Raw genomic sequence first — 13,381 nt, 5'->3', positions numbered from 1 at the left:
AAAACAGATCACGTGATCACAGTGGAGCAGAGTGTCACGTGATCTCAACAGCTGAGCTCATCCGAAAACATGATACAATAAATGTATCATGTATGATTTTTCTTTTTTTTTACATTTTGATTTTTTATTTCAATTGTAGCACTAGTAGTAGTTGTATTACCCCTTTTACAGTGTTTTAGACATTACTGAGTTGAAGTCATTTGGTTGTTTTTTTTTTGCTTTTGAATCATTTTTCTCTAGATTGATTGAATAACTTTTAAGTTTACAGTGCAGCAGGGATGGCCAAACGTTATTGATTGTTGGTCATATACAGAAATATCTAAGGTTCACAGGCCAAACAATGGTAAGTGTGTAGTTTTCAACCAGTTACATTGCAAGTATTTCAGTTTGTCTAGATCAGCAAACCCCTTGTGCCTAAAAAAAAAAAAGATCAAAATAACAACTACTAAACAGTTTTATGTTTGACATAACAGTCAACTGGAGTCTTAAAATGTATTTTAATTGAATGAATACTTTTAACCTCTAATACAGAGTGCCTGGTTTAATTGCCAATTAAACTAGTATGATGATTTAATAAAAAGTAAACTGAACTTTATGAGTGAGAATGAGAACTTTTATAGGTGGCTCTTTAATAGCAGGGCCATAGTTACAACTGAAGAAGGAAGGCCTGGCCTCGGAAATCATTCCTGGAAATGTGAGTGTTATACCAAGGAGCTTACGTTTGACAGGCTGATTCCAGGATCTTTAGACCCAGTACTTCCCCAACAGGATTCAGTATTTCTTCACCAGAATTTAAATTCTGGCAGTGTGGAGACGGCTTTGAATCAGCATTTAAAACCTTAATGTTGGAAAATAAAAGGATAATGCTTTTATCCTTAAATTCCATATCATTACCTATGCATTTCCATGTTGTCTGGTTCTACTTTAAGGGAAAGATATAAACAAAGTCCTGACAGTTATTTAAGTCAAGACATAATTTAGCTTTGTTGAATTGAGCTGTTCTTGAATTCACTCGAAAGAACTTCAATATTTAAATTATTTTGTGGAGTTTAGGTTGTTGGACTTCTTTGTCCATGAATTTCTTTTATGGTTCTTTTAATGTTTTTCTTAGGAAACATTTTATATTTTATGTTGCTGTTGGCTTTCATTAAGTCCGAGAAAAAGCGGTTTGTTGAGGAAAAGAACAATGCAGCACAAAACTAATCGGAACAATAATTTAGGGGTAATTCATTTACAAATTAAATTGTGTGGTGGCACAATAAGTAACACTGAAAGGAACCTTGCATGATGGCTTATTTTATTTTAACTCAATACAAAATTTCACATTCACATCACAGGTCTATTGAGAAAACACTGTACTGTAGAAAAACACAAGTTTCACAAAGAGAACTGCCTTTTTGGAATGAAGCGAAAACAATTTCAAGTAGTAGTGGCATGTTCCTTGTCTTTCTCCAAGTATACATATAGTACTATGTACATTTTTAAAACATCGGTTATAAACAGGTTATAACCGGTCTGGCGTAACAGTTAAAAATGTATTTACAGTCAGTCACAGACTTCTGGACATTGTGTACTCTGTGTCCTGAATGAGGCAAAAAGTACTTTTAAAACCCCATCAGGAAATATTTTTTCTATAGTGTCTGAAGTTCCCTTTCACTCCAAGAAAGCAAAGCAAATTAATTCAAATCACTTGAGTATTGATTGTTCAAGCAGGGAAATGATTACATTTCATTGAATTGCCCTCTTTTCTGTAATGATACAAGTGCTAGACCTTATTCAGATGGAGGAAAAGTGGTTGAAATCCAACTTATCACTCTCAGCACGTTAGAGTGTCTCTTTTCACATTTTGGCTGAATAGTTAATGCCTGTGTAGCACTAAACATCTGGAGGACAGGCTGAGGTTTGTAAAGACACTCATCCAGTTGGTGTTTCTTGGTTAGTTCCACTATCAGCACACCTTATTGAACATGTAACGTCAATATCTCAACAGTTAACATCTTAACAAATGTTGTTCCTGATGGGATTAGTGTGCTAAAGGTCTTTCAAAGAATATTGATCAAAAATCTTAACTGCAGAAGCGATGTGTATGCACTCTAGAAGACGCAGACTACTAAAAGAGTCGTTTCACAGCTCAGTTTCTATTTGAGTAGATGCCCCCTGAAAATGCAGGACACCACAACAGTACCTTTGGCAAACACACGTAGAACTAAAAAGGACAAAACCGAACAAAAAGAGTTCATACAATCACATTTTTTTTTTTTTTTTTTTTTAGGCTTCAGATGCAGACATTTCCATCAAACAGAGGACAGTAGTCATCTATTGATGACATTCACCAACTACAAGATGGTCTTGACCAGACAGTGCATAACAGAAACTATGATAACCAAAACAATCACATTAACATGAAAGCTGTTAAAGTTTTACTACAATATGATTTTAACAATGAACACTTTCTTCTTTTATCCCTCCAAAACAAGCCCACAAGGTTTTATTTCTTTGACAACTATCTTATGCAATCTGAGATAGGTTGTTGTAGAAGGCTGTGAAACAACAGAAATGTTCCTGAGGAGAGTCGAGTCGTGTTCCAGTGGTTTCAGAGCAGACCGTATGGTTTATGGGAGGTATTTTATTGTACCATGCCTGTAAACGTGTAACTGAAATGTAATGTAATAGAAAGGCAAGTTTCCTGGTAAATCATTTGTTCTCCCTTACTTGAAAGTCTCTTGATCTTCTGACAATTGACGGCTCAGTGCAGACTGACAGGAGTGAGGAACAGCATCGAGAACTGAAGAAAAGTGCTGGAGGATAATAAAAAAACACCGTCTATAGGCTCAGAAACCCCGCATTGACAGAAAACTCGTCTCCTTCCACCTCGCCTCCACTATGAGCAGCTGAGTTCTTCCTCTTCACTTGTTTGGTGGAGGTGCCGCGGGGCCTCTGCATGGGCACCAAAAGGCGGAAACCGGGCTGGGCATTGGCGGAGGCTGCGCCCAGGGGAGTGGTAAAGGTTTTGAATGTGCAGGGCATGAGGGTGGAGGAGGAGCACGTGGACGAGGGGCTGACACTCTGGACAGAGGAGTATCCTGAACTGTGAATGTCTGCGGGGAAGGAAAGGGGTTCCTCGTCTTTGCAATCCTCGCTCACCTCCCTTTCCGCTTCAGAGGAGCTGTCTTCATCGCTGGACAAGGCTCTGCAGTGCTCCAGTCTCTCGTCTGCATCGGTCACCGACTGCAGTTTGATGGATATCATGGAGGCTGTTGAAAAAGAGCAGTGTCGGAGTTTAAAATAATGAATCATTTTACACAAACTACAGACCCTAAAACATCGTTCAGCTACCATCATCCATCCTCATTTGTCCATGACAGTAAGCCTGAATAATAGGCCTAATTTATGTGCTGGTTTATTATGCTGAACGCTGCAACTGCTGAATCATCTCGAGCTGCTTAATGTACCGAGGCTGACTCATGCATTATTTTCCTCTTAATACATATATATGGATTATTTATTTATATGCTTAGCAGAGAAACACCTTTGAGACTCTGCCAGTAGCCAGACTGGAATAAATGTGCCCAGCCCGTTTCCCCTTCTTGTTTCCAACACTCACAATCGCAGTCTCTCTCTCCCTCGCTCTCCTCCTCCTGGTCCCCCTCGTAGCCGGAAGAGGAAGTGTCCAGACTCCAGTCCAGTATGTCGCCCAGCAGCGTCTCCTCCTGATTGGACAGCTCTGCTGTGGGTGTGGCCACAAAACCGGCTCTGTGGGCCTGCATGGCGTCATCTCGTCTCCTTGGGAGAAAGTGGACACGTGTGTTACAGTGAGTCACCGGAGCATCGCACAGATGGCACAAACAAAGACACCTACTGGGCAAGACGTTTGTTACGGAGTACAGGAGGGTACAGAATGAGCAGAACTGCCAAATGAGCAAGGAGAGAGGTGGGGCGCCGGCCATTTTGGTGTTAGTTACTGAATTCCTCACGTGTCTTTCAATGTCCTGTCACACAGGTGCCTTAAATACTAAGGATGTGTTTATTTCATGTACATGTGCTGTAAATCTGGGAGCTGCCGTATGTAATAGGGCTGCCATCTCTTAGTCAACTAATCATTGGTTTTGGTCTCAGTAGACGAGGAACTCTTTAGTCGATTAGTCTTTTTTTAAAGGTTCTTTCATGCTGAGGACTTATGAGCACATCTCTACTAAACACAAGCTTTTAAGTGGTGCCTTTGTGGAGGCACTCATTTTTACCGATGTGTAAATTAAATCAAAGAATCAATTCCTTGACGACGAAGAAGTTCTCTGGTCAAGGAGAGCCCTAGTATATAAAGACAAATAAAAATATTGTGAGATGTTTTTATCTGGGATATTGGTGATAGCAATACTGTCATGTAGGGCTGGGCAATATATAGATATCATACTGATATTGTGATATGAAACTCAATACTGTCTTACATTTTGGATATCCAAATATGGAGTAGAGGTTGTAAAGTAGCTTTAAAAAAAGTTTTTCCACTCGTCTTACATGCCATCGGTCAATTGATACAATTTTCTGTAAATCAATTGACTGAATGCAAAAACATTTAACTTCCTGCTTGGCCAATTATTACAGGTTTTTTTTTTTGGGGGTTTTTTTTAAAGATTGTGCCACCTACATCTAATTTGGATCAAATACAGAAGGATTACTAAGAGGAGCAAACCAATATAAAAAAAGTGTTGCATATTTCTTATGTGACTTTCGCATTATTAGCAATCCAGTATATTAGCCAAGAAAACTAATAATAAATAATACTGTGTTCTCCACACAGTCCAGGCCCTTACAGTTAAAAGAGAGAGTGCAAACTAAAGTATCAAAAGTGGCTAAATATAGTTTATTGAACATATTGGTGGGATTAACAGTAACAGTGCCCCAATGGCCCAGTGCCATTAGAAAGCCATGCAAGCGAAGCAAGTTTGAGATTTCTCACAGCAGGACTACTTAATAAAAAATGTCTAGGGGCTAGCAGTCCATATTGAATTATGCTACACAGCAAGTGTTCACAGTAATGCACAATATATACGCATCAATATACAGTACCAGTCAAAAGTTTGGACACACTTTCTCATTCAATGGTTTTTCTTTATTTTATTTTTCTACATTGTAGATTAATATTGAAGTCATCCAAACTATGAAGGAACACATATGGAATTATGTGGTAAACAAACATATGCTCAACAAACCAGAACATGTTTTATATTTTAGATTCTTCAAAGTAGTTGAATGAGAAGGTGTGTCCAAACGTTTGACTGGTACTGTATTTTGTCTATATTTAAATGTTTCTTGAGGCCTAATGAGTTGTGATGGGGAATTTGTGTGTTGGTCACTGGTTTACCTCTTGTTGGTGCTGGATGGAGAGGCGAGGAAGGTGTGGAGGTCTGCTGGTTGACCAGTGGGACTGGGAGGCTCCATATCAGGCTCCACCTCAGGAATCTCCAAGATCTGACACAGCTCTTTAAAATCCATCACCTTGTGGAAGCCATGAAATGATATCAATAACCAGATTCAGACAACCAGGTAGAGACACGCTGTGACACAATTAAAAAAAAAAATGTTTGTGTAGTGTTCCTATACTAGCAATAAAATAAATAAATTACCTTTTCTTTGCTGATGTGCTGGAAGGCGTCATCCTCAAACCGCTGCTTAACACCAGTAAGAGACACATGCCTGTAATCTTTGGGAACATCTTCACTGAAACTGAGGAGAGACGGAGAGAGTGTGGGGTGGGGGGTGGGTGGAGAAATAAAGACAAGACAAATGAATGAGTTTGATCCACTTTGTTTGCTGCATATCTATAATCAACTCTTGGGGACAAATCTTGTTAGCTGTCCATTTGAGAATTACAGTTTGTCGATACGAGGCTCACCTATCAAAGTGACTCAGCCTGAAGCACGTTTCTGTGGCTCAGTTGGTGAGTCACTGATGGACAAACAACCACCCCCCCATCCACCCCCGGTTCTACAGTCCTACTGTCGCTTATGACTCCGCAGCCCTCTCTGAGCTTCACTTTTTACCTTTTAATACTTTAATGGCCATTAGTCACCGGACATTACAAACAATCTAACATCTAATCAATGGGGCATGCTGAAAACTGTGTACACACTACCAATCAATTTTTCATATCTCTTTCTATGTCGGAAAGCACCATGAAGATACAGTAACAGTCTGAGAATGGACTGAAAGGTTTTTAATGGCATTTTCTATAGCTTAGAGTAAAAACATATTTGTGTTTACCTGTCTAGAATATAGGCAGTGAAAAGCTGATGTAGAGTAAATTAACGGTTAAATACAATAAACTAATTATCAATACCTGTTGAAAGTCTGGGTATTTTGTTTTAACGTTGTATCCACAATGGATTCGTTAAGGCTTAGGTTATCAAACAGTGCTGGTGGCAAAACTCAGCAAAGGACACAGTGAATCATTTTTCTAGTATGTTTATTTTTTGGACATTTTTCCTTTATCTTTTATTGTGGATCGGTTTACCGCTTCAGGCCATTTAAAGATATTCAAATTGAACCATTTGAGAAGGAAAAGATTCCTTCGTTTGAAGCACTCACAGCTCTTGATATAATGAAACCTTTGATGAGGGGTTGCTGGTTGACTTTGGGTGGCTTTAAAGGCTCACAGGAGAAAAGGTTTTGGGAACCATCCTGTTAATCCACGCTCACATCACATTGTTTATTTAATGCCTTTTCAGGGTTTTTTTCCTTGGTTTTATGAATACTTCTAGCTCATTAGCATCATCTTCCTTCTTCTGCTGTGAAGGAAAATCCCACTTGCAAAATAGTCACATAACAGCTTTCCTTGGCAACAATGGCAATTAGCTTTTGTGTAGACTATTGTATTTTTAAGTGCCTATTAAGAATAGATACAATTTCTATGCTGGCTGTCCTTACAGCACCATGATAACACAACATCACTTGAACTGCAAAAAGAAAAGACCTGCATGTGCTGAATGGGACTTGATTGACTGGGTGATAGAGCAGGAGGATGAGAGAAATAAATTGGTTGGCCATCAGTTGAGACAAGACACGTACCACTTGACATACAGCAGCACAGACAGGGAGGCGAGGTTTTCCTTGGAAAAGCCTGTGTAGTCGACCAACTGGCTGGGCCAGACTGGAGCTGCAGAGATGGAGACAGTAGACATTAGTCAGGGGGACATAAATGTAACACTCAACCAAGGCTGTCAATTCTATGAGTTTGAAAAAAATATTTGCAATACGCGTCTGGGTTTTAAGGGTGAAACGGAGTGCTTGTCAAACAGGCGGGCTGTGTGTATCCGATAGTGTTATTACCATAGTGATGTAGCACTCGTGTAAGCAGAAGAGCAGCGCAGGCCAGTTTGGAAGGTGGCGGTGTGGCGAGAGCAGAGTAGAGCAGCGACAGCTCGCAGATGTAGCTGAATAGGTGAGTGGTCCGCCTCTCCAGAGGGAGCAGAGACAGCAGCACCTCACCGTAGTCCAGCAGTGTGGGGCTCTGAGGGGAAGGGCATGAAATCACTCTTTACATTTGAAATGTTGAAATTCATTCCATTGGTTCAAACATCTTTTATTGGCACTAAGAATTGACATATTAGAATCAAATTGTTCAAGTCTTGCCTATTGTCGAATTATGTTTTTAGGGCCATTGATACCACTCAGTTTAATTTTTATGTATTTATGGTATAAAAAAAACATAATTATAGGCCGGGATACTCGTTTTATGAAGAATAATAGACAGCCTGTTTGTTGTGTGGAATGTGTGTGTGTGTGTGTGTGTGTGTGTGTGTGTGTGTGTGTGTGTGTGTGTGTGTGTGTGTGTGTGTGTGTGTTTGTCGTAGTACTGACACCAAGTGGAGATTGGCAGACAGAGAGACAAGTCTCTTAGCCTGCTTACTTTCAGTGGTTGTAAATACAACTTTCAGTCCTAATAAAAATGTTGCCACAATGCAGCAATCCGCAGACAGAAAGGAAACCACAGGGAAGCGAAACTTATCAACAATTCACTAAAATCAGATTCATTTAAAAGATATCTAGCTCTCTGATAGTGCTACATTCTTATATGATTGCTTTGGTTGGCTACTATGAAGATTTCCAGTTGAATCAGGCTCCTGAAATTGAATCCTCAACTATTCAAGGTCATCTTTTGTCTACATAACAAAGACATTCGTTGTACTCACCCTGATCCTTCCCTCCAGCACAGAGACGACCTCCCCCATCATTCGAACCAGATCCTCATATTTGTAGGTGTTGTCTGTGAGCCAGACAGCTTCACGTATGGTCAGGATTTCTTTACTGATATAGCTGAAAACAGAATGAACCAAACGCTATAAAAACATATTTTAATCTATAACTTATTTGTATTTACTCAAAACAAAAATACTAAATTTGACTCTCAAAACCAGCTATAAAATATTTCAAACTTCCCAAAAGAGCCCAAAAATACTCTGGTATCCCTACACAATCCCTAAACAAACTGTGTTACAACTGTTTCATTTAAAGTAAAACATATGAACGTTTCAGAAGAGAGGCATGTGTGCATTCTCACCGTGTACAAACTACCATGCAGGCAATTCCCAATAGCTGGAGGCGAGCCTTGGGGACAGAGCGCAGAGCCAGGTAGCGGTCCACACAACCCACCGTCACATGCAGCGTCAGGCTGGAGAAATCCTTCATGGTGGTCACCTCCACAAGCCAGTCCACCAGGATGTACCTGGACAGGCAGACAAGTAGATATTGAAGATAGCGTACATAAGAGATAATTGATAGACTTTCGAGTTTAAAAAAAATACAAAAAGTGTATTACAGTGTAAAAAGAGGCAAAAGATGTAAGTCTTTAACCTTCATGTCTTACACCCAGACCATTGAAGACAAAACTTAAGCCGACTGTTCGTGGATGTGCCACAGAAAGTATGTTTTTACTGGCTACACCTGCAGTGCAAATATGGCGCAAGGTTTTTTGGGATTTTTTTTTCTTCCAGGCTATTAGGCCTGTCTACCATTTATTTATTTTTATGCAAGGTGTGCACATTCCTTTTATACAAAATGGGTCATAATGGATCTATATATCTTCACTGGTAGACTGGCCCGTGAAGGCTCTAAACTAGCAGACATTTTGCAATCAAAATTTTTTTTGCCATAACGGCTGAATCACGACTTGAAATCTCCCTGAAGGCTGTGTGCCTTGCAGGGAGAAGGTTTTACTCTATTTTCTGAGAAAGCACTTGCAGGTTTTCAGTTTCATCTACTCTTTAGTAACATCATTAAAGAAAGCCAAGATGATCAAAACACAGTGAGTCATAGCAATGACTAACAGGAATATTCAATTGTCTAGACAGTTAAGATAATATCAGTAATATCATGGTGGAGTGGATTTTTCTGTCTACCTCATGGTGTCCTTGATGCCTTGTCTCAGGACGCCCTGAGCGCAGTGTCGTGATGCCGAGTTAGAGGAACCGAAGAGCTGAGCCACCAAGTCAGAGCAGGCCTTTGACTCCAGACCCAGCGGATTCCCACCGCTGCACACTTTAGCCAGGGAGAGCTGAGGAAAGAAAAGTATTTGGTTAACAAATGTTTCAGAATGGCTTGACAGCTTGTTGAATTTGATCACACTATAAACAATAATGTTGATTACTGCAGTAGTTTGCTGCTGTGATTGCAGAGCTTGTGATTCGGATGAGTCAAATTTGATTTGATTGTGCAGCTTTGGCAAAGCTTTGAAAAGACGATGAACAAAAACGTTAAGTCATTAACAGTCAAGCCCTCTTGACACTGCCAGATGTGTTTCAATAAGAACTACAAACTCTGGACAAATAGAGAAATGGGAAAGAGAAATGAAACAAAAACATGACAAATGAAAAGATGTCAAAAGCCAAAACACGACAAATGAAAAGATGTCAAAAGCCAAAACACGACAAATGAAAAGATGTCAAAAGCCAAAACACGACAAATGAAAAGATGTCAAAAGCCAAAACACATCACTGTCTTTTGCATCATTCCAGTGAACCACCGAGGGGAAATTAAGACAAAGAAGGCCAACACAAGACTGAAAAGCACCAGACCACATTGGATCAACTGCTGCATCAATATAATGGAATTTTCCGTTTTCAAATCACATACACACCTGTGCCTCCCAGCATCCTTTGCCAGCATAGTCCCTGAGGGTTCGGATACACTGGAGGTACCTGCCTGGATCTGCCATCTGAAATAAAAGAAAAAAAATATATATACTTGCTAAAAACAATAAAAGCAGTCTTATGTTGTTAGTCTTTTAATCAGTTGAATGCATGTTTGACCTCTACAATGAAATCAAATATGCCATTGTTCCAGTTTGACATGGACAAACTATACAGCAGCCTTAATAAATAAAAGGTCAATGTTTCCAAGTATAACTCTGATTAGAAAACTAAATAGAGATTCACACTCACAGCGTCTTTCCGGTTGTGCTCCCATAACAGGTAGGAGCTCTGTAGACAGCCAGCCTGGGATGACTCCTTCAACATAGGTATGGCATCTGAGCGTCTTTCATCGCCCTGGAAAAGGTAACACAGTTCCAGATGTGAGTTAAAGATCTTACTAAACAAAGTGTTTTGTTCTTAGATGCTAACAAAGCGGTCCAACATTGTCTCGTCAGCACATAAATGCTTGTGTGTCATGATCCTGAAAAACCAACCAGAGTTCAATAGAAGTGATGTGAAGTAATTTTTCATACTATTAAAGAACAAAGAAACACCAGGGCTGCAAGTAAGAACAATCAACATGGACGGTTGAAACAGTGGTGTGATACGAAAGAAGAAGAAGAAAAACAACAACTGTCCCATCTGTGCCGTTAATAAGTCGAACAGCCCCCTGTGACACCTTGATTGGAGGCCAATAGAAACTTGGCTCACCACACCCAAACAGTCAGATTCAGTCTCACTTACTTCAAACAGCTGCAAAACTCTGGCCAAACAGTGCAACAAGGGTCCTCTCTTCTCCTGTGGACAGGGGGGAAATAAATTGATGAACACTTAATTTATATAATTTGATTTATCTACCTCACAAATACTCTGCATATGTGCTCAATGCTTTTCCCCATTGAAATTATCCATGCAGTCATGAATGCAATGCACATTTTTCTGTTTATTTAAACCATGGCATCCTCTCCACTGAGCAATAAAAGATCAGCCTTGTTTAGAGCCGTATTTGGGTGGTTTCATGAGGAAAGCATTCAAGCTGAAAACAACTTTAATAGTGGGAGGAAAGCAGTAATGTGACTGATTTTGCAAATGCATTACCATTGACCTTATTGTCACTACCCTTGACTTCATAATTGCATTAATGAACAGAAAGGGAACCTTATTAGTGCTTATCAATGGTTGACACAGGCTAAAATGAATGCAGCTTAATTATCCATAAATGTTGGTTAAAAAAAAAAAAAAAAAAAAGGGCACATTTGTATGTCCTTTAAAACGGGAATAGCAAAACCTACAGCGTTTTGGTCACACTCAGCCTTCAGACGGTCAAACACAACGGCCTTGCAGCAGCTGCCGGTGGGCGACCACGGTGGACGAATGAACACCCAGATGAAGGGATCCGTTGTGGGGGAGCGCAGGCTCTCTGCCAGGCTGAAGAAGTGGGAGGCCTTGCGACCACATACATCAGCTCGCCCCTCATCACTTAACAACGCTGGTGGAGAGAAACGAGGCATAAGTGAGGAGCTGTAATCACTTGTAGAAATCATCAAGAGGGTTTAAAGTCCCACAGTTTCATTTGGAATAATTTAACCAGGATGCTCTTATAAGATAGTTGTGTAGTGCTTAACTTACGTCCTTCATTGTACAAATAAGCAATCCCTAGCTTCACAGAGGCTTCAAAATTCCCCTTGTCAGCAGCTCTGAAAGAAGATAGATGTTTCAGGTAAAAACTCATGCGGAAGAAAACAAATAGATCTGTTTTTCAGGATCTGGGCTTTTTTTTTGGTATTTGACAGAATTGACTGTACCTCTCAAATAGCCATAAGGTTTTGGGGGATGGCCACGTGTCCCTGAAACTGACCCTGGCCCAAACACTGGAGTGGTTGTCAACAATGTCCCGCAGCTGGGAGTGAGTCTGTAGAGGTCAAGAGAATTAGTCCATCACAAATCTGGGATGACATGGCACATAGATGCTAGAGGTTTGGTAGTAGTGTTACAGTGTGTACAGTGTGTTTACTCACCGCTCGGACCGACAGCAGGTCCTCGGCAGAGAGGCACTGGAGGACACAGAGGAGGACCTCCTCAGGCAGAGACAGCAATGTGAGGGCTGGAGTTCGCTTACGCACCCGCTTCCGAGCCGGGACAGTGTAGCATTTTGAACAACGGCAGTGAACTAAAGACAGAAAGGGGGAGTTAAAAGTTAGACACGTTAGACACGTTAGACACTTTAATAACAAGTGTGCCATACTTTGGCATGGCTCTCATATTGGGTGCAAGAAGTAATATAGTACACACACACACACACACACACACACACACACACACACACACACACACACACACACACACACACACACACACACACACACACACACACACACACACACACACACACACAGCATTTTACATCTCAGTGCAAGGCCCACAAACTAATTCTCACATTAATGTCAGATAAATATTTGCACTTAATCTAAAGCAGGCCAGTATATAACATGCTATCTGATAGTCAGACACACTAAGGGGTGAGGGTTATGGCTCCACATTCAAAAAGCCTAACGTAAGGCAGATCTCCAGGTGGTCTAGTCCAACCCAAAATGTTTAAATCCATAGAAAGAGTATTAACTATAAAAGTATCATAACAAGCTTACAACATCATATATATTTAAAAAAAAGTGTTGTAAGCGTGATCAGCCATCTAAAAATGGGCGAGCTGAGCATCTGGCTGAGGAAAAGTCAAACCAAGTGAGCGCCCAAATTTTCCCTCCCGTGCTGCAAATGCATCTAACGTGAGGTTACGACTAATTTAGCAATAGATGGATTATTGTTTTTGAATGACCACACACGCCTTACATTAAGTCATGCACATGTTTCTGGTAGTATAAGCTAGTTTAAGTTAAGTTAAATTACTTACCGCCCGCTTTCATTTCAAGTGAGTTGATCTCTCCCCAAACAGCGATTCCTGTAGCTAATGTTACAGCACTGAGAAGCGATTTAAACGTGACGGCGAGACTAGCTATTCTTTTACAAACAAATTTACAGAATATTTAAAACAGAAAATAAGCTATACAGTGTTACAACACCGCTCGCTGCCTCTGTTGTGTTGTAGTAGTTGGCTAATATCTGAACAAGTTGTTAGCTCTTGCCTGAATTCAAATTCAAGCACGCGTCTTCACTTGTTGGTCCCGCCCCCAAAGCTA

General features: G+C 40.3%; 1 protein-coding gene across 1 annotated transcript; it reads right to left on the bottom strand.

Annotated features, from left to right (window-relative positions):
* Window positions 1-2,261: 2,261 nt before the first annotated feature.
* ccnf (cyclin F) lies at window positions 2,262-13,315 on the bottom strand. The gene is made up of 17 exons (XM_054607686.1): window positions 13,096-13,315; window positions 12,206-12,357; window positions 11,993-12,099; window positions 11,817-11,884; window positions 11,480-11,676; window positions 10,932-10,985; window positions 10,437-10,541; window positions 10,133-10,210; window positions 9,396-9,550; window positions 8,558-8,722; window positions 8,190-8,313; window positions 7,327-7,507; window positions 7,066-7,153; window positions 5,625-5,724; window positions 5,363-5,496; window positions 3,605-3,783; window positions 2,262-3,254 (listed from the first exon to the last, which is right to left on the bottom strand). The coding sequence occupies exons 1-17, from the start codon at window positions 13,106-13,108 to the stop codon at window positions 2,824-2,826; spliced, it is 2,331 nt and encodes a 776-aa protein (XP_054463661.1). The 5' UTR covers window positions 13,109-13,315; the 3' UTR covers window positions 2,262-2,823.
* Window positions 13,316-13,381: the final 66 nt, after the last annotated feature.

The sequence above is a fragment of the Anoplopoma fimbria genome, chromosome 11 (genome assembly GCF_027596085.1).
Source record: "Anoplopoma fimbria isolate UVic2021 breed Golden Eagle Sablefish chromosome 11, Afim_UVic_2022, whole genome shotgun sequence".
Lineage (NCBI taxonomy): Eukaryota > Metazoa > Chordata > Actinopteri > Perciformes > Anoplopomatidae > Anoplopoma > Anoplopoma fimbria.
Note: the sequence above shows the minus strand (reverse complement) of the source record. Positions and strands in the feature narration are given on the sequence as shown.